A 27,991-nucleotide genomic window follows, 5' to 3' on the forward strand; every position below is an offset into this window, starting at 1 on the left:
AAAAAAAAACGACCAAGTGCAAAATAATAACAACTTGAGGACTTCCGGGAAATATTAGAGCGGGTGTGACAGGAAACACTCGCTTCAATGGTCGCTCCAGGAGAAATGCTCCTTTGGCCCCACTGAAGAGCCGATCGGTCGCCTGCAGCTGGTTGCCTCACGCTTCTTTATCAAACCGGCACTTTCAGTGGTTTTCTGCTTCGCCAGCATCTGTCATCCAGAGGTATGTTTGCTCTGACAGGCCGGTCGGAAAGGGAACTTCCTCCACATTGTTCCCGTGCTTCGGCCTCCTCATCTTTCCGTCTGGTTTTTTAATAACCAACCTTCACTCTCCTACTCTATAGTCCCTTGGAGCTCTTCCAGTGAACTGCGACATTTGTCTTGACTTTGAGTGCGTGGCTCACATTCACCCTAAAATCACTCAAACTCTTGTATTTTGTTGACATTGCCCTCGTTCCTCTACACAAAACCCAATGTTGACATAAAAATTTGATAAATTCTTTCCCTATAAATATATCTTTTCATATTTGACCTTATTAACAAATCCACGATGGAGAAAAGTAGCAGTGGTAACCTTTGTTTTCATCACAAACTGAGAACTGTACAGAAGGGTATTGCTGCGCTAGAATTATTATTATATATATTTGGTAAAGCTCAAAAAGGAGTTTCATGAACAAACACCATACCAAATTTCCACAAATCCAACTATGTTATCTGTTATGTGGGAAGGGGCCGTGCAGTGTAAAACTGTCAGCACCAATCCCTGATACGAGGCCTATTCAACAGTGGATTAAACGGGGGATGTGACGCCGGGCAGAAGGAATGTGTCATTAACAGCTCGTGGAAGTGTATTGTCAGGGTGATGAAACGGTATCAAGAATGTCGTCTAAACTGTTGCAGAGGCACATTCCGTCTCCGGATCCCCCAGAAAGAAACATAAGCTTTAAAGGAGCAGTCCAACATTTCGTTTTTTTAAAAGTCTGTTCATTTTAGTCTGTGTGAGCCCCTCCCTGTGAAGCTGTTGGCCCTGCCAGAGTTTATAAAGTGCTGTGATATCTGTCAGAGCACCAAGACACTGTAAAAACACCTCACCTGCCCAATAAAATCATAAAAATAAAAATATGTACACATTATTCAAATACATTTTGGATGTTTTGACCACGTGTTTCAAATCCAAATCTTCCAAATGTTTTTAGTTTTTGAACAACCCATTGATCTCATCCATCATCCAAAATCAATTGAGATTACCTCTGAATAACTGGACCCAGAGTCGTTACATATCACCTCCGTTACAAACGTGATTCACATGATCCTGTTTGCGGTCTGACATAGGCTGTATCTAAAAATGGACGTAGTCACTGGGTCCGGAAAATGAAGCCGATGATGCGTAAGTGCCTGAAACCTGTATTCTCTAGAATCAACTTTAGGGGGCGACTCACTGGTTCGCAAAAAGAAGTCAGTCTCAATAGAAGTCTCAATCTCTAGTTTTGAGTCTTCTTCAATACAGCATGATGTTTATTTTTTAAATTACAGTCTCATTTAGAGTCAAATAGACGATAAGGCACCATTTGTATTGGAGCGTGGCTGCTCAGTGATTCTAGGCTGGTACCATCCAATTAGTGCATGGTTGCAGGTATAGGCGGGTAAGCAGTGGACAGGCTCTCTGACGACATCCAGTTGCAAAAGAATCCAACATGGCGTTGGTCAAAATGTTAAACCCAAGGCTTTAAAACAGCAGTTCACAAACCAATGGTCCGGGTCACGGTGGGTTGCCATTTGCTGCCACAGCTATATGGTTCAGATATGGTTAGGCCTAAGCACAAAAACTACTTTGCTAAGACTGTGGTCATGGTTAAAAGACAGGGACGTGATCAGTGGTTCTCCTGACATGTCTTTTGACTCACATGAATAAAAATAAATGCACCGGTGGCGTCCCACACTTTTCAAACACCACCAAAGCAATGATGGCAAAGAAGTGTGCCTGTATCAGTTATCTGGATTAAAAAGAGGTCCCACTGATAGCAATGTTGACATTTTTTTTTTCAACAGCAGTCCAGACCCGGGGGCCCTCTTGACCCCACCGCTCTGTCGAACATGAGGACGCTTGACTCTCGGCTGTGGAGCCCAGGCCGGTGGCCCCCCTTAGACCTTGTCCCTGCCTCTCAAAATGTCATCTCAAATGCTGAGTGTTTTGATGGACAGGATTTTATGTGAGAATCTGACGTTAAGTCAGCAAAGACAAAAAGGTGTCCTCATAGCAGAACACAGAGGCTGTGCCTGCCTCTGTCCCACGAAAGGTGTGTCCTATCACGTTACCCAATGAATAATGAACGGCGCTCAGTTGGCGATGGGATCCACCCGCGTGAACTCCGCACGAAACCGAGAACTTCATTCAAGTCGCTGGCCTGTGTTATGACCACAGACCCGGAGGCCCGTCTTCCCTCAGAGCACTCTCGCGCTTAGGGCGAAGTGTACGTGCCTTGATATTGGCTTTGCAATGTCCCTCAGAGCCAAATCTCACACGGACCTGCAGGCGGCTGGGAAGTCCCCGCTGGACGACAGCTTGTGCACGTCCTTCTCCATGAGCAGCAGCAGCGTCAACAGGGGCGGCCGGTTCGGGAGCGGGGTAACGGAGGAAGTCAAGGTGCTCCCCAGGCCCCCCAGGAGGCCTGTGCGGGCGGTCAGGCCCGTCAGCGCCATCAACGCCAACGGTTCGTTCCTCCAGATCAACCACCTGCAGGGAGAGCTGGTCAGAAAGAGGAAGGTTAGTGAGAGATTTAACTAAAATTATGTTTATTATACACAGTTCAGTATTCACTAGTCTAAAATCCTTTCAGAATAATCCCCAGTAATGTGTATGATTTTATGATAGTATTATGTATGTACATACGCGTGTTGGTGTGTGTGGTCTGTGTGAGAGAGTTGAGCACAAAGTAACTTTAGTGGCTATTCTGGGGCTTTCCGGTCAGTCGCACGATCTTCGTCACCAAGTGGAGTTTGCCGCGTTGATTTCTAGATCTCCTATGAGGTGATGAGGAAAAAATGTAAACGCGAACCGCCACAGTTACAGATGACCCACTGAACTTTTGTTGTTACAGATCAGTTGTATTTCAAAGGATCCACAGAAGTCATCCATTATGACGCCATATGACGGCATGACGTCATCCGTTATTAACATCTTTTTTTGGGGGGGGGGGGGTAATTTTATGTAATCCGTCATTTTAACGAGTTATTATATCCTTTGGAATGAATCCGTTAATTGCCTCCCATGGTGTCAACTCTCCTCAGGAATGCGAGGACCTGAGGAAAGAAAACAAGTACCTCTCGAACGAGATCCACATGGAGCGGATCGTGCTGCGCACAGAGAGTGAGCTGACCATGAGGAACCTCAGGAGCCTGAACCAGGAGCTGCAGGCCCAGGTCAAAGAGGTACACCCAGAGCAGCCCATCTCTCAAGAGATAAGAAACAACAGGCCTGCCTCCACTGAGGAAAAGAAAGCACAGACACCCACCACTGCATAGCCCCTGTCAGTATACTGTAAATCACTTGGAATATTATTATCATTTCACTATGAATGTAATAAGACTGTATATTAGCCTTTAAAGCAGCGCTCCGGTGATTTAATATTGCATTTCCAATTTAGTGCAGTGTTTAACTATGAAGACGCCACTACACCCTGATGGATTGGAGTTGTAACAATATATAGATCAGATTCAATCTAGTCTGATATGATGAAGTGTTCTTACGTGGATGTAAAATGGAGTTCCAATCCGAAATACCATTAACCTACATCCATCCATGCCACGTAGTAGTGTCTGATTCTGTAGCGGTATTGTGTTACATCTACAGACAAAGGCACGCTTCTACTGTTCCCTCGCCGAGTCACTACAGTACATACCCCCCCCCCCCCCCCCCCCCCCCCCTCTCTCTCTCTCTCTGACGCCCATCAGCTGAATCAGAAGCTGTATCAGAGCCAGCAGAGGGCGACCTTGTGCTCCCACGCCGCAGGCGACGCAGAGGAGTCCAGGGCGGCGGCGGAGAAGGGCAGGGCCCTGGCTGAGGCGCGGGCCCTCGCATGTCAGCGGGACCGAGACGCCGCCGAGGCCGACAGGGGCCGCCTGAGCGAGGAAATGCGGCAGTTGAAAAAAGACGTACGCTCACAAACGGCACACCCGCCTCCAAAAAGAACGACTTGTTCGCAACAGAGCAGGGACACTTAGAGGGAGCAGTTAGTGAAACCACAGTAGAGCATGCAATGTGCCCTCCATCGGGGTGGGACGTTACACGCTGTGCAACTTTATCCCAAATTCCAGCAGTTAGTGTTTTTGTCCCAATTGGACACCAGTGTTGGTGTCCATTCAAAACACGTCGGTGAGCCTCCTGCCAGCAATACTATGTTTTAATCCACCGCTGAATATATGATCCACAATCACAGACTGCATTATGGACGCAGTTAGCGGGTCCGGAAAGTGAAGCCAATGCCAATGGAAGTGCCTGAAGCCTGTATTCTGTGAAATGAACCCTCACTGGTTGTTTTTTTTCAAGAATTAAGTCGAAAACTGCTTCCGGGTCACAATTTTTCTCATTTATTCTCGAATTGGTATTTCAACTTTATTCTCGACATTTCGACTTCATTCTCGGAATGCAAGATAAAAAAAAGATCTTCCTCCTCTCATATTTTCCTTATGCCTGGCCCTAATACTCTTCCGTACAATCATTAGATTGAAAAAAACTTTTTCATTACTTACTTTTCAGAATGAATTCCTGTTACCCATGTGACTTGAGGATTTAAAAGGCCTGAGACATTCTTTATCATGGGGCAAGAGGAAAGAATATTTATCACCACCATTTCCACAGATACATGTTGAGGAGCATGAGCAATGAACAGCAGATGGCATAATATGTTTAGCCAGAACAGGTGAAGAACATTTTAGATGATCTCCCTAAATCAGTCAGGACCTAAACAGCATATAAAACTATCAGTGGAGGGAATCGATTGGTTCATTTGGCATCTTCACTTTTTTGTTGTTTTTGTAGCACACCGATCTACAGCTTCTGCTGGCACAAACAGAGAGGAACTATTTTGAAACCCAGCTGAAGTTGGACCGGGCGTCTGGGGAGAAACAGGCCCTGCTGCAGGACAACGGCAGCCTGAAGGGAGACAGGGACGACCTCCGACACCAGCTGAGACAGGTCACGCAAGAGAATGTCCAAGTTAAAGAGAGGTGAGTGTGGTCAGATAGCAGTGGGAGGAATTAGTGACTCAATGCACTGCAGAGGGTAAGAATGTGCTGGATGAAGAAGAAAGGGAGGAGGACCAAGGATAGAGCTCTGGTGTACTCCAAAGTTAAGCAGGCCATATGATGTGTTTGTGTGTGTGTGTGTGTGTGTGTGTGTGTGAGAGAGATAGAGAGCGATGGAACTGCGTCCATATTTGGATTTTAATGTCAAGTCCAAAAAATGCAATATTTATAGCATGATTCAGCTGTATCTGTTTGAATTAGAGGATTTCTGTTGAAACCCTTAAAATGCTGTCTTGTGTCTGTATGTACTGTATACACTGACGAGTCGAGGTTTGGGTTTTTCAAGCACTTCAACTAATCCGACGGACAAGTCGGAACACTGTTCACAACTGACAGTGGGCTATAGGACCACCCAACGTCTCGAAGGAGGGAAGTTGGAACAATGTCAAGAGGGCCAGGGGAAGGGTGTTTTCCATACAAAGCATCTCCTACTTCTTTTGTAAAGAAAGAAATAGGAAAAGGCCATTCCTCAGTGGGTGAATGTCATGACTGATTGTAACCATATCAGTTAACAATTCACTCCGCCTACAGGAAGCAATAAGTCAACCCATAACAGCAAACAATATACTGCATATGACTGTATGGGCACTTAGCCAAAGAGGAAATCATGTTTACAATCTGTCTTCTGGTACAATTTGGTTAAAATGCCTCTTTGGCTACCATTTGGGACCGACCGGGTGCCGCATCATACACCAATCGGTCATGACATTATGAGCGGTGAAGGGAATTTCGAGTCTTCAAAGTCAATGTGTTGGAAGCAGACAAATTGGGCAAGCACAAGGATCTGAGCGACTTTGACAAGGGCCAAATTGTGACGGCTAGACGACTGGGTCCGAGCTCCAAATGTGAAGCCTCGTTGGGAGTTCTCGGTCTGCAGTGGTCAGTACCTGCCGAAGGGGGTCTAATAGAAGGACAAGCAGTGAACGGGCGTGCGTGGGGCGCGAAGGGTAGCCTGGGTCTTCTGATCCCACAGAGGGGCTACTGTAGCACAAAGTGCTGAAAAAGTGATTGCCGGTTCGAATAGAAAGTTGTCAGAACACACTTGTTGCGAATGGGGTTGCGTGACCCTCCCCACGCTGACCACCGTCCACCGCAGAAAGCGCCTACAACGGGCACGTGAGTATCGTGAGCTGGACGGCAGACCGGTGAAAGGAGGTGGCCCCGGTCTGATGAATCACATCAAGCCTTTTACATCGAGTGGACGGTCGGGTGCGTTTGCAGCGCTTACCTGGGCAAGAGGTGGAGCCAGGATGCACCATAGGAAGAAGGCAAGCCGGCAGAAGCAGTGTGATGATTTGGGCAATGTTCTGCTGGGAAACCTTGGGTGCCGCCATTCATGTAGATGTTGCGTTGACACTAACACTACCCTAACCTTAACATTGTTGCCGACCAAGTACACCCCTTTCATGGAAATGGCATTCCTGAATGGCAGTGGCCCCTTTGAGCAGGATAAATGTGTCCTGCCACACCATAAAAAGGATTCAGGAATGGTTTGAGGGAGGCCAGGTGTGGACTCGGCCTCCAAATTCCCCAGATCCCAGTGCAATGGAGCAGCTGCGAGATACGACAGGACTTAATGGATCGGCTGCTACCGCCTTGGTGCCAGACACCACAGCATCACCTTCGGAGGTCTTGTGGAGTCCACGCCTCGACGGGTCAGAGCTGTTTTGGCAGCAAAAGCGTGACCTGCACAGAATTAGGCAGGTGGCCATGATGTAGCCGATCACTTTACATTAACTGTATGAACAGGATGAAATGAAGATGAAAGTCAGTGAAGGACTCTGCTGAAATGAGATTCTCAAGACGTGCTATTTCTTTTGTCAAAGGCTATGTTCACTTAGAAGCTAATAAATCCCAGTTCTTCACTTTAATTTTGACGTGTGCATGGGTGGTCCCTGTCTCTCGTCAGCGAAGCTGGGTGATCCTTCAGGGTCAAAATGGGGGGGGGGAATTCCGGAATCCAGATGTGCTCAGTTAGTGCGGATCTAACCAAACACACTACATGGACAGGGTGACACGGATATGCCACAGGGGTTTGATTGCTTGCTGAGAATTTCCTTGCTTTTGCATCTGCATGAAAGGAAGACATTTTCATTTTCCTCCCAGGCACGTTCGGTCCCGACATCCGTAACACTCTGAAAACACGGGGAGACAATTCTGTTTGCGTTCCGGTTCACAGTGAGAGCAGCTCGCGGCGCCGAGCGATGGCCTCCGAGGAGGAGAGCAAAAAGGCCCACCAGGCTCAGCGGGAGGCCGAGGCCGAGCGGCGTCTGGCAGAGAAGGAGAGGCAGGAGAGGACGTCCGAGTGCCTGAGCTGGAGGGAGAGGCACCAGGAGCTGGCCGACAGGTTCAGGGCGCAGGAGGAGCTGACGGCTCTGAGGCAGAACAAAGCCGTGAGAAAAAAGCATCACTTATGTCGCAGGAGTAAAAAGTTTCCATATCATCATCTGTTTGCAGTGTGGTCTGCAATAATGGAAATTTCCTCCACATTTTTTCAAGGGGGGGTTTCAAAATGCAATTCTGGTTCTGTTGTCGAATAGACTTTTGACATAAATGGTATGTTTCTTCCCACGCAACAGTGTCAAGCCAACATCAAGAGCTATTTCCTCTGCATGACAGAGAGCGATCAGAGGGTTAGGATTCTTAAAAATCAAGACGGCACCCCGAGGAATTTTACGGTGAGGGGATCTTTGCACCTGCCTTTGCTCAGGTTATCTTAAAAAAAATATATATATATCTTTAAATCTGACAGTTGCAAAATGAAACCAGTTTCTGTCTGATGTAGTGTGATTCTGTTCAGGAGGGAGACCCTGTGTACATCTCCACTCCTGAGTCCGGTCCAGAGGAGCCTGAGAGGAGCTCATCCAGGTAACCGGGGGATCAAGGCCCCAAGGTCCGTTTATTTTTTTCTTTACAATGGATTGTGCTACAACTACAGCTTATAGATACACGGATAGAACAGCACGGCTTTGGTAAGCTACAATGGGCAAGAAACAACTACAAGTCAGCAGGTCCGGGGGGATGAAAGGTCAATTTAAAGACAAATGTAATTCCTTCCACAGCAGGTTTGTTGCATTGTGGGTATAATTTCTCTCCTCAGGACCATGCTCAGGGTCTCGGCCCCACACACAGGGAGGGATCCGGGTCCGGGTCACTTTGACGAGCTGCCCGCCCTCGGAGGGGAGCGGCCCGACTCGGCACCGGCGCGCAGAAGCAGGAAAGTGGTGGAATACTTCTGGATCCCGACGGACCAAGAGTGATCAGCGACTACCGTGAGTCGAGCATCTCCGCCACTTCAGCAAGGCATCGGTGGTTCAGCTGTTCACCGACTGGGGGTCCACTCCGGTGTGAGACTCATGCAAAGTTCAGATATTCAAAAAGGAAAAATGGTGTAAATAAAAGTGAAAATTACAGTTGGTGCTCATGAACTGGACTTTATTGACATTAAAGCAATAGAGGTGCACAATAAATATGATCCAAATCCATTGCCTTGCACATAAACCTGGCTGGGTGAGGTTCTTTTTCCTTTTTTAGCTCTTGGGGCGTTGGGAGAGTTACAGCAAGTGTAAAAAGTTTGTTTCTACTGTTCCAATTCAAGGAAAATATAAAAAAAAAAAAAATCACTTTGCGTTTAATTTTCCACATTGAACATTCAAAACAATCACGGTGACTCCAAATTTTCTGGGCGAGACCGTTACCTTTTAACGGGTACATTTGTGATGCAGAGCTGTTCAATTCATATGAAACAATCCTTTTTCTTCCAATATTTCATATTAACACTTGTAAACCGCGCGGCACTTCACGGGGAAACATTTGCCTCAATAAATTATATTGCGCAATTAGGGCCAGGACTAAATCAAACACTGCACCATCTGCTTGGTCTAGGTTCTTCAGTCAATTTCATTATCCCGGAACAACGAACGAACAAACAAAAGCCCATCTAACTAAGAGGTAGACACACAGGCAATTGGAAACGTTTACAATTGGAAACATTTTTTTTTAAATATTGTAACAGTTGGAGGATAAGTATTGCAACCGTTTGTGTAATAAAAGACAACAAAGAGGGAGAAGCGATCACAAAAAAACAGGAAGATGCTCATCAGTGACTATGAAGAGCACATTTATAAAAAAAAAATTAGAAGTGGAAAACAGGTTTTTGATCAACTAAACATGCATCTTAATTCATTGTGAAATGTTTTGCCATCTTATGCTTCACTCTCACACTTGCCTGTCGCTGAGGATTTTCAGGTGTGTGATCTAAATCCTCTGCTGTGTTCAAAGATCACGTGCATGTGAGTGTGATGAAAAGGAATCCAGGCAGGGCCCTGACACAAGATCACAAAGCAGATCACTGACTAGACCTTTTGTCTCGTCTTATACTTGAACCTTACATTGGTGAAGATCACCACTAAAAGTTCAACTGATTTAAGGAGGCATCCTAAACTTTTTTAAATGAAGAGGTTTCCTACTGGGGAAGGTTCAAATCAGAAAACAAATGAGTGGAAATGAAAAACATGCAATACAGTGAACAAAAAAAAAAGTTGTTTCAAACCTAACACAGTCAGAGCAAAAAGAAAAAAAAAAAAAGAAATATGACAGAGCCACTGCAGACTTTTTACGAAGCTGATCTGGACACAGATCGAATGATGCGTGTCATCCGGTCGCCGCGGTGCAGGTGGGAACGCGCGAGGCCCCTACTGGTACAAGCTTTCGGTTTTTTACATTTGCCAGGCGAAGCGGCCGAGTGCTGCGTGGTAGTGGTTAAATTAAGCGTGGAGTTTAATGAAGGAAAGGTGAGGGGGGCGATTAAGGTAATGGGGTCGATCTTCTACTTCTGACGACCCCTCCGCTCGGTTTCTCAATCGGCATCGTCCTCGGACTCCTCCTCCTCCGCCGTCTCCAGCCACGTGAGCCACTGGTTCACCTGATGGGGGAGAAATACGGTGAACACAACCGTCCTGTCAATCTTTAAACTCGACTGCAGATGCAAAATAAATAAAACTGACTAATTGGCATCACTGTACCTGGAATAAAGCCTTTCCTTTTCCAGGGAATTCTTGGGTAATGTCTTCTTTCCATGCAAGGAAGGCTTCTTCTTCAATGATCTCCATGTCGTAGAAGTTGACATAGTAGCGCAGCAGCATGCCTTAGTGCACAAAGTGGGGAAATGAAAATTAGACATTTACAATAAAAAATTAAAGCTGGAGGAAATGTGATAAGGTCATTTCATTTTTGTACTACCGTGCCCGAGACCCCTAAATTATAATTAAAATTCACCATTTCAGATGCTTGTGCAAATTTTTCGGGAGGTCGGAGCACATTTAGTGCCTCAAATTAGAGATTTATTTGCAGAATATTAATAATGATTCCTACGATCCACTGACCACTCTGACTTCGTCAGTGGAACTCGGGCCCTAATAAGAATAAAAACTTGTTATACAAGAGCACTGTAGCATCTACATGGTTGTGAGAGAGACAGTGTATTCACATCCACATGCTGTTCAAACATAAACTCGACACTGGCCTCTAGTGGACAAACTCTGCAACTGTGACACTTCTGAACTGCAGTTTGTTTCTTACCAGTTGACACATACAACACAACCAGCATAGTTGAAATACGATTACTCTGGCCTGGCTGATTTATGGGTCTGGCTAGCGGCCTGTCGGGGGCCCTGTACCTTTGGGGAAGCCGCTGGCATTGCAGTGCACCTGCAGGGCGTAGAGGGCGCTGACTTGCAGCTCGGTGTGGTCGTGCAGGAATTTCTGCATGACGGGCTTGAAGGCCAGCAGCAGCTGCTTCTCCTGCTCCAGCTGCTCTTTGGAGGGGGCTGCTAGCTGCTCATCGCACTCCGCCATGCACAGATCCTGGGAGATGTATTGGAGGAAACTTGGGAGAGATGACGGGACACCGTTTAGTCAGACTGCAGCAGGCATTCTCGTACAAAGTCAGATTACATTGGACTGGTCACTTTAATTCATATTACCACATTTAAATGCAAGAGAAGAGATTTATGAGAAACTGAATAAAACCAACGGATCATAATGCAGTTAAATTACTTTAAAAGTAAGATTCAATTAAATTAAGGGTGCACATGAGGCAACCTTTGACTAATAAAAAAGCAGGATTAAGCAGGTAGGCTTGTGAGTTGTATTTTAAAATGGTCAGTGGTGAGAATTCACCACTAGTCCACTAACTGCAGGACTAGTGGATCTTTATCCTCCTAAATGCAGCTTCTTAAATTCCCAAAGGTGAGATGAGGTCAGATGTTAATCCAGGTATTAGTTAAAAAAGAGACGGCAAACTGACGAGACAACGCTGTTGTATTTAAAAATATTCATATATTAATTTCATGTTCTATTGCTTTCATTCTATTTTAATCTATTGCTTTATTATTCTTATTTATTTGCTTAGATTTAATGTTCTAGTTTTTACATGTTGTCCTCTCATTGCTTTGAGAGCCCTTTGTAAACCCTGTTTTTAAACATACTATCTAAATAAAGTTCATAAAATTATTATTTATTATTATTATCATCATTATATAAAAAGAAAGTAGGGTATATTTGACTCTAAGAGTGTATGACATGTGCTGGGGCCAGTTTCTGCTCATGGTTAATTTTGATGGACCACTAGGGAGAGAGTGATGTGTCCAGTCAACCGGTTTTGGTAGCTGAGAAATGTTGTAGGGGGAGAGAAACAGATGACAGATTTCCTAGGAAGGTGGCAGTAATGTCTCCTAACCACAAGGGGGAGCTGCAATGGACGATGGTCAGGGTGAGGAAAGAGCTCCACATTAAAATAGGTACATTTGAGTTTTGAAGAGTTTATATGACAAGAAATGTCAAAGAACAAATAACATATTTTATACCTTAATGAGGTAAACATACTTGGATTTCGTGCACTATTAGGGTGGGGGTGGGGGGGGTGTTCACCTGGTCATGAGGATGTTGACAAAACCTTTATCAGTGTGAAGCTTGGGAGAGATGTTGTCTTTAATCCACTTGTAGATGGACTGTGGAGAGGGGTCTGCCTTGATCTGCTTCAGCAGCTCTTTCTCCAGCTTCAGCAGCGGGAACAGGAAGCTCAGGCCCTTCCCCTCCAGGATCTCCAGCATGCGGTCCTTGTTCTGGTCAATTTCTGCAGAGTGGTCAGTTATTAAGACGGGGAGGGGGGGCTTACAACGTGCTCAGTGGTATGTTTGTGTTGCTGATGTGTTCTTAGAATAAAACTGGAGGGGAGAATGGGAGTGGAGTGGAGAGGAGGGAAATACCTGGGAGCATCTTCTGCATGTTGACCTTGCTCAGCTGGAAGAGGTCGGTGAGCCACTCCCGGTCCCTCAGCTTGGCCGACTGTTGCAGGCAGAGCAGGAAGAGGGGGAAGTGGGTGCCGTTCTCCAGGGGGTGCGCAAGCTCCGCCACGCTCACCAGCTCCGCGATGATGGCCCGGGCCGCGAACTGGGCCAGGTAGGACTTCACTAGGGGCACGTCCAGCTCGATCTTAGGGCACTGGTCCAGGACATTGAGGAAAGCCTGCGGGGGTGAGGGGAGGGGGCGGGCGAGAAGCCAGAGCATGAATATTGATATAGCCCCCTACTGTGTCATCAGGGTTAAATATGTCATCCACGATTAACAGTAACCTTTGTGGGTAATTCATTATAATTCTGAAAATGTCAGAATTAAATGAGATAGTTTTGTTTTTTGCTGAGGCATTTTGTGCTGGTTTGAACTTGAAATACTGGTATAATTATTTTTCTAACGTGTATTGTTAATGTTAGATTGATGCCTTTTGCTCGCACCTGCATGAAGCTCTCTCCGGTGATGAGGCCCTCGGTGCGGAGTGTGTGGATCAGAGTGCTGGCATGCTCCTTGTCCTCGTCCGGACGGTCCAGGGAACACACGATGATCTTGCTGAGCATCTCCGGCAGAAAGTGCTTGGGAGCCTTCATCTCTCGCACGCCGCCCACAGCCTCGGTCAGGTTCTTGCTGTTCAAGTACTCGGTCACGATCGCCTCCTAGACACGGGATTCACATGCACAAGACCTGAGCTGTGGCCAAACACTTCTGTGCTCTCCTAACTACCTGGGTCTAGTAAGGTTGTGTTTTACTGTCCCAAATGTCAGAAGGCAGGATATCTGAAAAGCTAAAGTGAGCTTCTTGCCTTGATAGCTCTCAGTAAAAGTAAATATCGCAGTAAGTGACTCATCAGGCAAGCTGCAAAGGAAGCGTCACGGAAATTTTTCGGACTTAAATAGCAAAAAAAAAAAAAAAAAAGTATTTCATTTCATTTTGTTCAAATTTATCCATTTTAAGTTATATTGTGCTTTGCTGGCATAATGTCTGCTGGAATGTGAAAAAGTTCACTGTTATATAAATATTTATAAATTCAACTTTTGCAATTGATTTTTTCCCTTGAAAATCAAGACAACAAAGTAAAATGCACATTAAGGTAATTTATACAATGGTGAAAAATTTGGCTAAATAAATGGGGGGAAAAGCATTCGGTTATTTGGCGAAGTGTTTCACTTTGTTTGATTTAAGCCAACATTTTTCATTTTGGTACATTCTTACAATTTATGCAAGTTAATTCCAGACAATAGCAATTAGATTCGTTTCAAAAGATGTGTTGTTGTAATCTACCGTTTTTGTGCAAGCATCCATAGTTTGTGTTTATCAAATGTGGTTACAGATTTAAAAAGAAAAGGAAAATCAACTTAATGGTTTTGCTGACCGTCATCTTGATCAGTTCCTCCCTTGCAGGAGGTGGTTTCTTGTTTATCTTCTGCGGTTTCTCTTGGATGGGTGGAGGGTTGGTCTTCAGGCCAAGCTGTGGAGGCTGAGGTCAAAGGGTAAGTGATTGTTAGAAAAATAATAAAATAAATAAATTGCACCCACTTATGCATAAGCCAGTGGTAAACTGTGAGAAGTGATGGTCTCCTACCTGTCCCAGAGGGGGGGTCTGAGTACGCGGGGGCTGAGCGCTGGGAGGCATCATGTTGGGGATCTGAGGCTGGAGCTTGGGTACCTGGTTCTTGTTCAGGAGGAATGACTGAGCGGGCCTGAGGCTGATCTGTGGAAACACGAGGCGCCGTGGACACAGATCACACAGAAGGCTTAGTCACAATCTTTATACGACCCCAAACCTGCATATTAGCGAAAGCCATGCCCTCATATCTCATAATCGCAGTCAGCGGACCAGCCACCGGTTGAAAGGGGAGAGGAGAGAGAGGTGAGGAAAGATGGAGAGGAGATCTAAGAGAGAGTAAAAGGAAGAAGAAAGACTGGTGGCAGGTTGTATTCCTCAGAATAACGCGTCTTTTTATAATCAGTGGGCATGAAGGTTTGACACTTGCACGAAAACAGACAATAATGCCTGTGTAATTATAGATCTGGCAAAATGTAAGCATAACATATTTTTCAGTACAGCACGTGACTTACTACCTCGTCTGCATTGAGCTGGCCTTTCTTGCTGAATCGCGGAGGCAGGTCCTTGGACTGGACCTGCTGCTGGGCCATTTGGTTCTGGTTCTGGTTGAGGAAATGCTGGTTCTGAACCTGTCAAAAGCCACATTAGAAAACTGTTATTATTTTTTTTTTTAACCCAAACTGTAGCGGAGGGTTTCAAAGCCATGTGTTAAGAATACAAAAACTCAAAACTCTGCCCACCGTGCCGTCTTCTTTATTGTACTGGTGGGTGTGGGTGTGGGTCTACACAAAGAGGAAATACAATATGAAAAAAGCTTCATTGACTAAAGGTGACTTGAATTGTACCTAAATATTATAAAGGATGCAAACACTTGTACATTTCTTGTGATATTAGTGTACCCAAGTGAAACCAACAAATACCAACGTACAAGAAGCTGGCAGCTACTACATACTGTAACCTTCTTAATTACAATATACAAACATATAACCAAAACAGTCTAATACTGAATCAGACAAGGGAGTACGAATCGAAATCTAGTGGCTTAAACTGGCACGGCGGCTGAGCACCGCCCTGACTTGGCAACACTTAACTCACGACAGACTGACCACGAGCTGAACGTAAGACACAATGAATGTACCACTCCTAAGCGTGGACAATACCATAACTGACAGTCCATATACCATATGAAAGCTAATATCAGTGCACACAAACAAAGGCAAGGGAAACAAACTATTTAGGTAAAAATAGCATGTTAATTAGCATATTAACAGCATGGAACCGATTAGGGCACTGTCCCTGGTAAATAATAAGTTAGAAAGGGAGGTGAAGGACGACCTTGATGTTCTTTCCACATAAAAACCAAAGAACAACGAAGAGCTACTAACAGAACCGTCATGAACACCACCTGGATTAGCTCCCTCAAAAAAAACAACCCCAGCTGGCCTCAGTACCTTACCCTGTCAACTAGAGGTATTAGTGCCTACACCAGTAGGTGGCACATTGGACATGCACTAGATTCCCATGAGGGCTGACAATCAGGTGATACAAGTACTATACCGCAAGAACTATTATTAACCAATGAAGTCTGAACTTTCTATTATCACAGTCCCATGACAGTCCAGGCCTTTCTAACACCAGACACTGAGCTCAGGATCTGCAGAGAATCATCATTCACCATTTGCCTGATAAATAAAAAAATCATATTAATAGTTAAGTTAGTAGGTTTACCTGGTTGGACTTAACAAAAGACTTGGGCCCCATGTCGAACTGTGACTGTGGTGGAGTGGCGATGTGGCCACTGTGGCCGTTGAAGAGCGGGTTGGTGCGATGGCGCCCCATCGTGGGCGAGTACCTATCCTGAATAACCCCCGGGCCAGTTCCAATCCCACCGCCTGTCAAGGTACAAAGATCGAGGTTGTTGCAATAGATGTAGAGATTCTCACTCGTCCAGGTCATAGTTCTCCACGAGGGGGTTGAATCAGGAGCAACTGGGCTTGGTTGTTAAGTTCTTGCCTTTGTCACCTTCGTCCACAAGTGTCTACAAAGTGTCATCATACAGATGTACATTGTTTGGACAGGGAAGACAGATGGTTTAAATTAGAGAAGGAAGTCATCTCTACTCCTACGAGCCCCGCCCACACTCCAAAGGGGATTCACCACAACATAGAAGCCTCTTGGATGAGGGTGAAACCTCTTCAAGAAACCACAACCATGTTCAGTTGCTCCTGATTCAAAATGCTTTTGGAGAATGTTAGAACAGATTTTACACAGGTGTCAGTCCATGCAGGAGAAACATGTGAATGGCCACTCCAAAATGATTTAAAAAAACAAAAAATAAACCATAACCATGATTTTTAAAAGATTCAAAATAACAGAAAGTATTAAAAAGTGAGTCCAGTATCAACACAGACAAACATGGCTACATGACCCCACTGGAACACAGCCCATACCTGGCATCTGTCCAAACATGTCCGCCAATCCCCCAAGAGTCTCCCTGTCCAGTTTCATTCTATTGGGCATGAAGGGGCTTTCCAGGAAGAAGTCCATCCTCATCCCCTGAGACATGGGTGCTGGGATGAAAACACCCAAATCCTACATGGACACACGGAGCACAGCCGCCGTCATGACACTGCCACTACATTATTAAGAGTCAAACCCAGAACTTGACTGGAATTTCCAAGTACAAGTGTGCAACGATGGTTATCAAGCCAGAAAATGAATTACAAACCTAGGCACATTTTATTTCGGGACACTCCTGCTGACTCACAACAGCGTGCCTGGCTGATGTGCAGAAACTGGCTTTCGGTAAGCGAGACAGGATAATAATGTTAAACTTGTATTAATGGAGCCATTCAGACGGGCATGCCTCCACCTCTTGTCGTGTGGGACCTCAACCATTTAACAGCCCGACATGTGGTCACTCGTAACAATGACCAGCGGACTCACTTTCACTGCCTCCTGACGGATCTGGTGAATCGTCTTTGGTCCGTTGTCGATGAAAGCCTTGCGGGGGACCCAGTTGTTATCTCGTAGTTCCACTGTATCTTGCAGCAGGAAGCGGATCCTAGCGGGCAACTCCTTGTTGTTCATTAAGGATCGCATACGGCCAAAGTACTGATCCATTAAAGACTGGGAAAAGGAGGGAGAGAGGAGTGAAGAGGAGGGTGGGAATGAGAAACGGCAGTAGTGATGGGAATTATGGCTCGATGAAAAGGGAGCCAAATCTTATGATTTCATTTCTGTTTTGGCTGGACCACAAAAGTGGGGTCTTAGAGCTTTAAAGGGTTGCACTTCTCTCTGCAACAGCAAAAGTGACATTTTTTTTGTTAGAACCTCATAACCCTCGGACCCCATGCGGAGTCAAACCCAGATGCATTCTCTTCAGACGGCTATGGTTTATGGCAGTGATGAAGAGCCGGAGCGGTTTACCTTAGCTTTCTCATGGTCGAGTCTCGGCCCCACTGTTCTCATTATCTGACAGAGGCACTCCAGATCTTCCCCCATATCCTTGAGCTGGACTCTCTTCTTCTTTTCCAGAAGCTTCAGAACAGATTAAGGAGAGGAGACAAGTGCCTGGGGTCATACGGGATCTTTCTTCTCTTGGTTTCATGAAGGTATGCAGTATTTCTTTTGATTCTAACCGGTACTGTCTTGTGCAGCCGTACAAATGAGAAACTAGTGACTACAAACACAGTCAAAAGATGTGCATTTCAAACAAAAAACAACAACAATTGCGGCCACGTACTGTTTTGATGCACTTATGAAGGATAGATTCGTGGATGAGGTCAAGTTTGCCAAGTTCCCCGATGAATTTAATGTTGCCAAGCATCTTGATCTTGGCAATGGCACGCTGCTCCTCCTCCTCAGAAGTAAGAGGGTTATCATGTTTGTCATAGACTGGTGACGAGAGAGGAGGGAATGCAGTTAGGGGACGGGCTACAAGATAAGATTAGCCAGAGGAAGCACAAAGACGGGGACTCACTTTCAACATTTCTGGTGCGGTTTTCAAATTCATCTTGAAGCTTGGAAATCAGCAGTCTTCTGAAGGTCTACAACAGCAACACAGACTCCGGTTAGATGTCACACAAAAATGATAATGTAATCAATTCAAATTTACATTTGAATTACACAAGGGCGTTAAAAAAGCCCTAAATTGAGAGTAAAGGGGTACTGGTGGCTTTATTAAGGCTTTGAGGGCTGAACATGAATTGTGTTCTAGAAGAGAAAACCGAGTGTTGAACTGTAATGAACAATGGGAACAGCCACACTCACTGTGCTCTGCTTTTGGGATGTTTGGATCTCAGATGAAGGGCCATCAAAGTTTGGTGCGTCCTCTGCCAAGCGCAGACATAGCTGAGCATAGAGCGAGCTATACTTCGGCTCTTCTAGGGCTTTGTCTACAATCTGAGAAGGAGTAGGAACCAGAGAGGGACCACTCAATGTCATTATAATAAGCACCGTACGGGTACGAGTAACTCAGAGCAGCCTGCCAAGCATCGATGAACACACTTCCATTTAGCAGAGCTATTAAAGAATTTTTTTAAATATATTTGCGTACCAGCAAGATGATTCCTTTGAGGACGAGTTTTGAATCTACGCCCGCGTTCAGGAGCTCAAGGCATAGCTTGTCAAACTTCTCAGGCGTGAGTTTGTTGAGTATGCTAGAAGAATACAATCAAGGGGGAGGGGGAGGAGAAGCAGCCAAAGTAAAATGTCAGTGTGACTGTGGAAGATAAAGATTGATGATCAAGGTGTTTTGCATATATTTAGTTGCATGTAGTGGTGTGCCAGTGTTTTTTTGGAACAGGTCAGAAAAACAGATTCCATCCGGATTCTTCTTTTCCCCTGCTCTCCCTACAAGGTTTTGCTTTAAGGGAGAACCTGAATGTTTTTCTCACATTCAGGTTCATGATTTTATTTTCGCTGTACCTGGCTTTGTTGCGGCCATAAAGATCCCCTCCAGTCCCGTTTTAAAGTATATAAAAATAATCTGCTATGCCTAATACTTTAACTTAAAAAAATTTAAACCCTGGGGCTGGAAACCATCCACTCTCTCTCCCTCATTGAGGAATTCTGAGATTTGGAATTTTCATGATATGCAAATAACACAGGCCCTGCCCACCACAGCTGCTCGCACAAGGTTGACCGGTGAAAGGATGTGCGCAACAAAATGGCTAGCGGCAACATCGGCGAGATTCAGCCAAAAAACTTTCACAAACTACTAATGCCAAGGCTTACTGTCTGTTAACACACCTGCCGCCCCCTTAATGGATGCGCTGCCTCTGCGGCACTGGAAGATTCCGGTTTCTTTGCCTCACATTTACATATTCGACAACGACTGGTTTTCTGCATTTGTGACGTACCAAATCTAGCTTGCCCGGGATTCGTTTGAATTTGAAATTGCAGAGACGTGCACAGAAATCTCCTCCTCCAGGAGAGGAATGTGAAAACACCTCTATAGTTGACAACATTTCCTCAGATACAAGTCCCTATAGTCAATGTCAGGTATTTTAGAGGACAGGGACACTTTTTTTGACTAGAGGAGGACTTTAAGCATCGGTCTTTACTACTGACATTTCAGGAGCTTCTGGAGCCGTGTTTTCTGTCGGAGAGAGAAGCACCCTCTACCGCCCACCCACAAAAACTGAACAAGCATCATGCGTCTCCTTAAAAATTGGGGCATTTCCTCCTTCAGGCAAAGGCTCAATGACTTTGAAGTCATATACCTCATTATATCAATTCCATACAGTAAATACTGTTGTTGACACCTGGGCAACTGAAGCCAGTGTATTTCAAAAACAACCCTTGGACAAGGTTTTCCCTTCCAATATAAGGCTGAGGATGCAGTGCCAAAACAATGCTGACATTTTTCTCCTGCTCTGGAGGGAAAGGACAATGTACTGGACTTAACACTGGACAATGTTTTTTTTCCCTCTAAGGCTTAGGTTTAAAAAAAGAAATATTTCCTAAAAATACATATTTCAGGACCAAACTAGTATGCGTCTATTCATTTAAACAGATTATTTCTGAATTGATAGAGTACCCCTGTGTCTGCGGTCTTCTACATCGTGCTGCCTTATGTACATGATGTAAATGATAATAATAATTATTATTATTATAATACAGATAGTGGCATTAGAATGGGCGAGGTGCCACAAAATGTGGACTCTTATATCCAGATTTTCTTTTTGGAGGGACATGCCCCCCTTCATTTTTCCTGGACAAAGCTGAGCAATACGATTACCCAGACTGATCTATGGGTTAATTTTAGGACACTGCATCAGCACCACAGGGATATAAAAAACACAAAGACCTTGTTTTGGGTCAATGTTAAGTCAAACCCACTCCATTATTGTTTTATACTGCATTGCATCTTTAACTGTAGCCATCAAAGATTTCCTAATTCTTCACTGTTGAGGAATTATTCACTGTTTGTTTTGCAACGACTGACAACTACAAAGTCTATATATTGTCTTTTAGCAATTTGCAGGTTTGGTTTCTAGTACGCATTGACTCAGTCACTCTTTACTGACTTTCTATCTACTGACAACATTACATTGTGTCAATCAGTGTAGAAGTTTATGTTGGACACCTTGATTTTCTGATGATGAAAAAAAAAAATTCAGGAAGGAGAGAAGGAATCAGAACATGTTTTATATCAAATGACACAAGTCTAGCTTAAATCTGGCTCAATTATTGCACATGAGTAAACACGCGCAGTAGGTTTCTCAGTTTCTCCGAGCTCAGGCTGCAGAGTAAACAACTGTTTCCTGTGGCTGCCACCAGCAAACCTACTTGCCGGAGGGAATCTCCTCTTCTTTTGTACATGTAAAAATCAGCTGACACGGAGGGGAACAGGGCTCGAGTGCCGTTAAGCACATGTCACTGCCTCTACTGGACTGACAACATCATCTGTACACAGAGTGTCAACAACACCCAAGAAGCAGAAAACCATGAAAGTTGGTCTCGATAAACATCCTAAGCTCCTGATCTGGATTAATGACAGCTACAGCAGAAGGCTGAAGACAAAAGAGCCAGTTAGGGGAAGCAGATAGAAAGTTAAGAATTTGGTTAAACATTTCCAGGCTTTTTACTTCAGGAGAGCACTATTTGCCTGTAAGGGTATTCAGCGAGCTTAACAACACTAACCGGTTGAAGTAACGGGTTTTGCACATCTTGTAAGAACTGGAATGAATGAGTTTGTGGACCAGCAGTCTAGATCAGAATCCTTGCAGACCAGTGTTTCCCTACATTAATTTCAAATTCATTTTGTGGTGGTGATCCGCTGTTGGAAAAACACTGCAGACCATTACTGGGGAAGAAGTAGCTAGCCCCCAAAAAATGTCTTAGGAAACGCATATGGGTTTGAACCTTACCCCCTCACTTTCCTGAAGATTTCATCGTGTTGCTCTTTTTCGTTGCTGGAGGTGCTGGAGTTACCGGAGATGCTGGAGTTGACATCTCGTCTAGTGCTTCGTGAAGGAACCCATTTCTGAACGCTTTGCCCTGGGGTTTTCCCCAGGAACTCGCTGCAGAAGTACAGAGTGAGAGACTGAGGAAGGTGCCACACAATCGGATGACACTGGGGCCAATGCAGAAAAGTAGACTATGATACAGCTCTTGTTCTAGTTGTTAAAATAAATCCTTTAGAGTGCTTATTTCAACGTTTGCACATTCATATTGGGAATACTGCACTACCCAGTCTATCCTAGTCCAACTCACACATTTGGACCATAAAAAGAGAGAAGAACATCCTTTGTTGCCTTATCTTATTGCTCATGTAAAATTAAATCCAGGTGTTGGGTGTAGATAATTGTCTCAACACAAACAATCAAAACAGTATTTGTTGTTTTTGTTTCACAAGAGTGTCAATGCCTTTATACCATTTATTGTAAAATTGTCTCAGACTGGTCAGTAAACAACATGCACCATTTTAGCATGACTTTACAAGACTTCTGGGTATCCAAATTCAGAGTTTCCTGGAAGACTCAATACGGTTGTGTAGCTCTATTTCAGCAGTGGAGGAAACTAATAACAATAGTCACTGGTGACATAAGTGGTACTGATTAAATCGTTATACAATTGAACATGCTATAGAAAAAAAGGCCTAATGACAAACCTGTTGCCGACAGTCTTGGGATGGTGCTGAGGTGCACCCCTACCACCTCCTCCCCCCGAAGAAGCACTGCAGAGGCAAACACAAATATTGACACACAATAATGAAAGATGAAGTGCACCTTTCATATTCACTTCATAGGAAACAGGTTTTACTGTAATGCTTATTAAGCCATTTTGCTGTCATAAAAAAAAATTGAGTTTAAACTAGTCTCCCATCAACAGCAAAAAAAAAATCTATTTTGACATTAGTGCTAAAGCGTATGCCTTTGTAACTGGCCTCTATTTGATTCTTCTAATTATTGATTAACCTAGGCTCACGAGTTACTGATTGGATGCTCAAATTTACAGTTGCGAGCAACTTCATGGGGCTCAACTTTAACCATACAGCATCTGGCCGCTTGGTGTGCTGACAATAACCTGCTCCTCAACACCAGCAAGACGAAGGAGCTCATCGTGGACTTCAGGAGAAAAAGAGGAAGCACGCACAATCCCATTCACATCAACGGGATGGCTGTTGAACGTGTCTCCAGCTTCAAGTTCCTGGGGACCCACATCACAGAGGACCTCTCCTGGTCCACTAACACCTCCAGTCTGGTTAAGAAGGCCCACCAACGCCTATTTTTCCTGAGGACACTGAAGAGACACCACCTGTCTTCAGCTGTACTGACTAACTTCTACCGCTGTGTGATCGAGAGCATCCTGACCAGCTGTGTCACAGTCTGGTACGGCAACTGCTCTGTCGCAGACCGTAAGGCGATACAGCGGGTGGTAAAAACTGCCCAGCGCATCACAAGGTGTCCACTTCCCGCCATTGAGGACGTCCAGAGGAAACGCTGTCTGCGTCGAGCCCGCAGCATCCTTAAAGACCCCTCCCACCCTGCCCACGAACTGTTTGTCCTCTTGCCCTCTGGTAGGCGCTACAGAAGCCTTCGGACCAGAACCAGCAGACTGAAGAACAGCTTTTTCCCCAGAGCTGTTTCTCTATTGAACTCTGCCCCCCGAACTCTGTCTCCCTTCCGAACTCTGCCCCCCGCTGACCCCCCTGCCCCTGCATATCTCCTCACACCCATCATCCCCCCACCACTCCTCCTGGTCACACACACACACATCTCTCATCCACCTGTATTATTGTCCACTGCAACTAAATCTGTATAGTATGTTCATATCACCTCAATAAGTTATCGACCTGTACATTTGTCCATATTCTGTATATTCTGTATATTATCTGTTACCTAGCATAGCATGTTCACTGCACCTTAATCTGTATATTATAGTCTGTAGAATACACTTATACTTATATTTATAGTATTTATTTATATTTATAGCATCCCATTAATCCTATCTGTAAATTCTGTAATTACTTTTGTACATAGCACAGACTCTTGCACTATCTGCTTATTGCACTTCTGGTGAGATGCCAAACCTCATTTCGTTACTCTATACTTGTATATGTGTAATGACAATAAAGTTGAATCTCATCTCATCTCATCTCATAACTAATAGATGAAACCCATTAGTTATCGTTGATGGTATTTGACAACTAATTGGACAAAAAAAAATTGCATAAACAACAAACATTATGTGCAGCACAGAAAACAAGAGCACTGTACATGGTTTCAGGTGTGGAAGAAAAGCTAAACGGGTCATTCTCCAAAACCGACTGCTCTATTTGATCGCATATCACAGACACCTAATATTCAATATTTCATGACAGTGCGGAGATTTGCAAGTCAATTGCGGATATTGGCTGGTGCCCGGGGAGGACTGTTTATTCGGGGCATCTGCGAACCTGGAAGTTATATATTCAATGCCCTAATGATCACAGAAAATGCGCCCGCTGAATGTGAAAATCGAAACTTCAAGAACATAAAACTTAAACGGTTGCATCATGAGACTGCGACCTTGCCCAGAGCTTTTCGAAGCCCCCGAGTTTGGCCATTTTTAAACTCAATCCAGGTCGTGGGACATCCCGTCGACTACGACCACGTGCAATGGACAGGGCGCGTGCAGCCATCGCCACTGCACAGCCGACAGGACAGGAATTGTTCCAAGGCTTTATTATGTCTACTCAACCCCACCCCCCCCCCTTTTTTTTTTTTTTGGAAGGTTTAACAAAGACAGCAGTTTGACAGCCATTTTGAGCTTTCCACCCACATCCTGCAAGTGTCCGACCGAAAAACTCCAGCAGCCTGCTTGCAGAGGGCTACAACCACGGGGTGTGTGTGTGTGTGTGTGTGTGTGTGTGTGTGTGTGTGTGTGTGTACGTGTGTTGTTTTTTTTCTGTTCAAAGTTGTGGATCATTACCTGAAACGAGAAGCACCCCCTTCTGCAATCGCACTCTCCACTTTGGCGGCTTGACAATGAAGAATACTTAAAAGAATGAGAATAATAGGAAGGGATGGGGGAAACGGTGCTGAGGAGGAGAAGGAGAAGAAGAAGAAAACAGAGGGAGGGGGGAGGGGCGATTAGTAAACTGTGTGGGCGTTGGGGGAAAAACAAGGCATGACATCACACTGGACATAAACAACAGTCACAACGTGGTAAAGCAGACAGTCCCCAGAATCGTCTTTTTTTTTTTTTGAAGGCCACTGTCGGTTAGCTTCAGCTTAGCTTCCTGAACTGTCCAGTAGCAACGTCTTCGCTGAAGGCCGAACACACCAACGCAAACTCAAATGTTTCATGACAACCTCTTTGCTGCGACACGTAATAAACACGACGCCCCCTCCCCCGATAAAATGATATTAATTAGGTAGTGTCGCGCCTCGACGCAGCAATGTCCAGTCGTCGTCCCCGCGCTACGGCGAAAGCAAACGGTGCGTCAGCTAACCGGCTAACGGGTTGTCAACTCGGGAAGCTAGGTCGCTAGCTTTCCCCGAGTTGGCGACGTCACGGCATCGGCAAGATGCTTCACCGCATAGCGGGTTCGGGATTTCACACAAATACGCAACTTTCGTCTCATTCGAGGAGGAGGATCTGCTGTTACACACAATGAACAGTGTCGCTGTCTGATCCGAGGTTGCGCCCCCGTCGAGTTGTGTCTGATCCGATCGGTGGCCAGGAAGGAGGCTTGCAAACTGGAACATTATCTCTGCATCGCAATGCAGGGGGGGGGCGAGCGTGGGTTAGCCGCTAACGTCCCCGGACAACAGTGATCGCGTCAGTTGAGGATTTACGGCCGGTTTAAGGACGTGATCCTCGAGCAGTGCAACGCGATGACGAGTCACATTGAATGGCATCTAAACGATGCATTTTCTATTTCCCTGCAAATATTTGTCAGATCAGCTCAGGCGACGGCGCCATTTTCCTACCCGACTGTAAATCAGCTGAGCCGTCGGTGAGCTAGGCTAACCGTCTGCCGGCTCCGAGGCTGATACGCTACAGTTAGCTACAGTTAGCTTGAGCAAGCTGCTGCAGCTACTGCCTAGTACCTCTGCCCGCTAGCTAGCAGAAGCCATTTTGGACGAACCGGTGCGGTTTTGGAAGGGGAGGGGGAAAAATAAATATATATATATATATATATATATATATATATATTTATGCCTTACCTTTCGCTAAAGCAACTTCAGTTTTATATTTGCGTGTGACTACCAAAGAAGAAACGAGACATGAGTTGTGAAAGAAGATGCGGTCGTCGCGACGGATGGTCAGGAGAGCTAAAGGCGGAAAAGATGACCCGCACGGACACAAACATCGATGCCCTGGCGTGTTTGCGGTAGCTAGCTCGAACGGCTTTGCTGCCTCACGGGGACAGGGAAGTCGACGGTTTGCATTGGTCACGTATTTTTGTTGCCATGTCCGTCCGGGCCAATCGCAAAGGAGAACGGGTCTGCAAGGCTCTTCCCAGCGACAAACCTCATCCAATGAGAGGCACCCTGAAATAAAAAAAATTAAAAAGCGGCCGCCTCCTTCATGTTGATTGACATACAATTTAATATCTGCAGTGCAGGAAAAGAAAATTGCTTATGGGCTTAGATTAATGGAGACGAAGGCAGCACATTAGTACTTAGTGAGTGCACAATGCGCTTTCCACCCATTTGAGGAATATGCAAATGATTCACAAAGAAGTGTCAACAATAGATACAAAAAGTATCTTTGCTAATATTTTGCATATGAGCTGCAGTTGGTTTAGGCAAACATGCGCCGTAAGATTTGCAAACAAGTACCACAAATAAGCACTGCACACCTTTAAATGACTCTAGAATCATATTATCTTTTTAGTTTCACCATATTATTGATTATTTGATTAATGGAGGGGCATTTGCCACAAGTAATTGTTACAGTACGGTACGGTTTTTCTGCAGTTCTTTATGTGGTCATATAGAATCGAGTCGTCATATTTCAGTTTTCAATTATTTTTTTTTGATAGTCATAAATTGACAATTGGCTTATTGTCAAGTGATTGCTATAAAGAAGCAGTCTATTGTTTTTCAGTGTTTATATGGGTCAATCTAAAGGCGTACAAATTAATTGTAGAAATGTTATTGGAATGGTTCATATAGAAACCTTTTTGCTACTGTATCTTGATTTTTTCATTACTCTACTACACATTGTTTGTAGGTTACTGTGTGAATGTTAGTATCATTCAGAAAAAATGTGTACGAATCTGGCATTACAGTGGCTGCCAGGACGATACTTAAACACTGGAAAACGCCTAAAACTCCAGAATTTAAAAGAGTGGGCTAACGCCATGATAAAAAAAGATTCATATGAGCATTTGTTAAACAGGATGAATACTGTTCACAAGGATAAAGCACCAGCATGGGATAGTTTTTGGACATGTATCACACTAACTGATAAACCTGTAACATGAGCAAGGCTGATTGAATTTATAGATGTTATAATCTGCTGCATAGATAGCCCTCCTAGTTATTTCAATATTGATATGCCCCTAAAGCTGCTGATCTTACTGACGTGACTGAGTGTTACAGATTTTTTATACATTTTTTGTTCATGGCAAAGACTTAATTTGTACTGTAACAAGAAATATCTATGTATGTGATACGCTGAACTGTCATGCACCAAAGGAAAAAGCAATACAAAATGTGTTACAAGACCAAATTGTTTTCAGTTTTCATCCTTTCAAGGATAGCAAATCAAAATACACTGCAACCTAATCCAATCTCCCTTAATTTTGTAATCTTCTCGAAATTAGTGTCAGTTTTGTTGCTTTTTCAAGAAAATTACATGGTGCTGAATAATTTTTGTATTGATACAGATATAATGATATTGAATCTCAATTTGATGATTGACACCACACATTAGGAGCACCAAATTAACGCCGCTCCGCAACCAGTCTCAGTTGTCCGTGTCATGACACTCTCCTCTGAGATTTTGCTCCATGTTGACATGAGTGCATTTTATAATTCCTGCAGATTTGTCAGCTCCACACCCATTCTGCCAATCTCCCGTTCGCGTCCGTTCCAGACATGTTCTGTTGCATTCGGTGACTGGTCAGGCCACTGAAGTTGCCCGGACTCACTGTCGTGCTCATGGAACCAGTTGTGAGACGACTTCTTGCTTTGTGGCATGTTGCAATATCGTGATAGAAGCAGGAGGTGGTAAACTGTGGCCATAAACGGATGCACATGGTCAGCAACAATGCTCAGATAGGCCGTACGATTCAAACCATGACTGATTGGTAGCGAGGGG

General features: G+C 44.7%; 2 protein-coding genes and 1 non-coding gene across 9 annotated transcripts; 1 reads left to right on the plus strand and 2 right to left on the minus strand.

The window, feature by feature from the left end:
• The first annotated feature begins 34 nt into the window (after window positions 1-34).
• On the plus strand, window positions 35-8,887 carry LOC118315151 (coiled-coil domain-containing protein 88B). Of its 3 annotated transcripts, none has more exons than XM_035642187.2 (9): window positions 35-223; window positions 2,050-2,764; window positions 3,289-3,429; window positions 3,952-4,152; window positions 5,039-5,226; window positions 7,484-7,697; window positions 7,884-7,982; window positions 8,105-8,172; window positions 8,405-8,887. In XM_035642187.2, exons 2-9 carry the CDS (start codon window positions 2,498-2,500, stop codon window positions 8,562-8,564), a joined length of 1,338 nt encoding a protein of 445 aa, XP_035498080.1. In that variant the 5' UTR covers window positions 35-223; window positions 2,050-2,497; the 3' UTR covers window positions 8,565-8,887. The 3 variants fall into 3 exon arrangements, with proteins under 3 accessions (XP_035498080.1, XP_035498082.1, XP_035498083.1); XM_035642189.2 differs by having other exon boundaries at window positions 36-223; window positions 2,509-2,764; XM_035642190.2 differs by lacking the exon at window positions 3,952-4,152 and having other exon boundaries at window positions 38-223.
• Window positions 8,723-26,108, minus strand: eif4g2b (eukaryotic translation initiation factor 4, gamma 2b). Of its 5 annotated transcripts, none has more exons than XM_035642182.2 (22): window positions 25,888-26,107; window positions 24,647-24,755; window positions 22,344-22,409; window positions 21,601-21,753; window positions 18,783-18,885; window positions 18,497-18,628; window positions 18,207-18,273; window positions 17,970-18,121; window positions 17,654-17,764; window positions 17,171-17,353; window positions 16,675-16,816; window positions 15,953-16,116; window positions 14,965-15,006; window positions 14,737-14,853; window positions 14,240-14,368; window positions 14,030-14,134; window positions 13,098-13,313; window positions 12,573-12,831; window positions 12,235-12,439; window positions 10,983-11,191; window positions 10,329-10,450; window positions 8,723-10,228 (listed from the first exon to the last, which is right to left on the minus strand). In XM_035642182.2, the coding sequence occupies exons 8-22, from the start codon at window positions 18,051-18,053 to the stop codon at window positions 10,163-10,165; spliced, it is 2,154 nt and encodes a 717-aa protein (XP_035498075.1). In that variant the 5' UTR covers window positions 18,054-18,121; window positions 18,207-18,273; window positions 18,497-18,628; window positions 18,783-18,885; window positions 21,601-21,753; window positions 22,344-22,409; window positions 24,647-24,755; window positions 25,888-26,107; the 3' UTR covers window positions 8,723-10,162. The 5 variants fall into 5 exon arrangements, with proteins under 5 accessions (XP_035498075.1, XP_035498076.1, XP_035498077.1 ...); XM_035642183.2 differs by having other exon boundaries at window positions 14,740-14,853; window positions 25,888-26,105; XM_035642184.2 differs by lacking the exon at window positions 14,965-15,006 and having other exon boundaries at window positions 25,888-26,108.
• On the minus strand, window positions 14,461-14,634 carry LOC118316095. The gene has a single exon (XR_004795098.1). It is a non-coding gene; the product is annotated as a small nucleolar RNA SNORD97 (small nucleolar RNA).
• Window positions 26,109-27,991: the final 1,883 nt, after the last annotated feature.

This window comes from Scophthalmus maximus, chromosome 7 (genome assembly GCF_022379125.1).
Source record: "Scophthalmus maximus strain ysfricsl-2021 chromosome 7, ASM2237912v1, whole genome shotgun sequence".
In the NCBI taxonomy this organism is placed as follows: domain Eukaryota; kingdom Metazoa; phylum Chordata; class Actinopteri; order Pleuronectiformes; family Scophthalmidae; genus Scophthalmus; species Scophthalmus maximus.

What these genes read in the sequence shown, in the direction of transcription:
- LOC118315151 (XM_035642187.2), top strand. Translation starts at nt 2,498, where the DNA reads ATGTCCCTCAGAGCCAAATCTCACACGGACCTGCAGGCGGCTGGGAAG. An exon ending in AGCTGGTCAGAAAGAGGAAG is followed by an intron (nt 2,765 to 3,288) that starts GTTAGTGAGAGA and finishes AACTCTCCTCAG; the next exon opens with GAATGCGAGGACCTGAGGAA. An exon ending in AATGTCCAAGTTAAAGAGAG is followed by an intron (nt 5,227 to 7,483) that starts GTGAGTGTGGTC and finishes TCCGGTTCACAG; the next exon opens with TGAGAGCAGCTCGCGGCGCC.
- eif4g2b (XM_035642182.2), bottom strand. Translation starts at nt 18,053, where the DNA reads ATGCTTGGCAACATTAAATTCATCGGGGAACTTGGCAAACTTGACCTC. An exon ending in CCGGAGAGAGCTTCATGCAG is followed by an intron (nt 12,832 to 13,097) that starts GTGCGAGCAAAA and finishes TCACCCCCGCAG; the next exon opens with GCTTTCCTCAATGTCCTGGA. An exon ending in TGCCAGCGGCTTCCCCAAAG is followed by an intron (nt 10,451 to 10,982) that starts GTACAGGGCCCC and finishes TTGTGCACTAAG; the next exon opens with GCATGCTGCTGCGCTACTAT.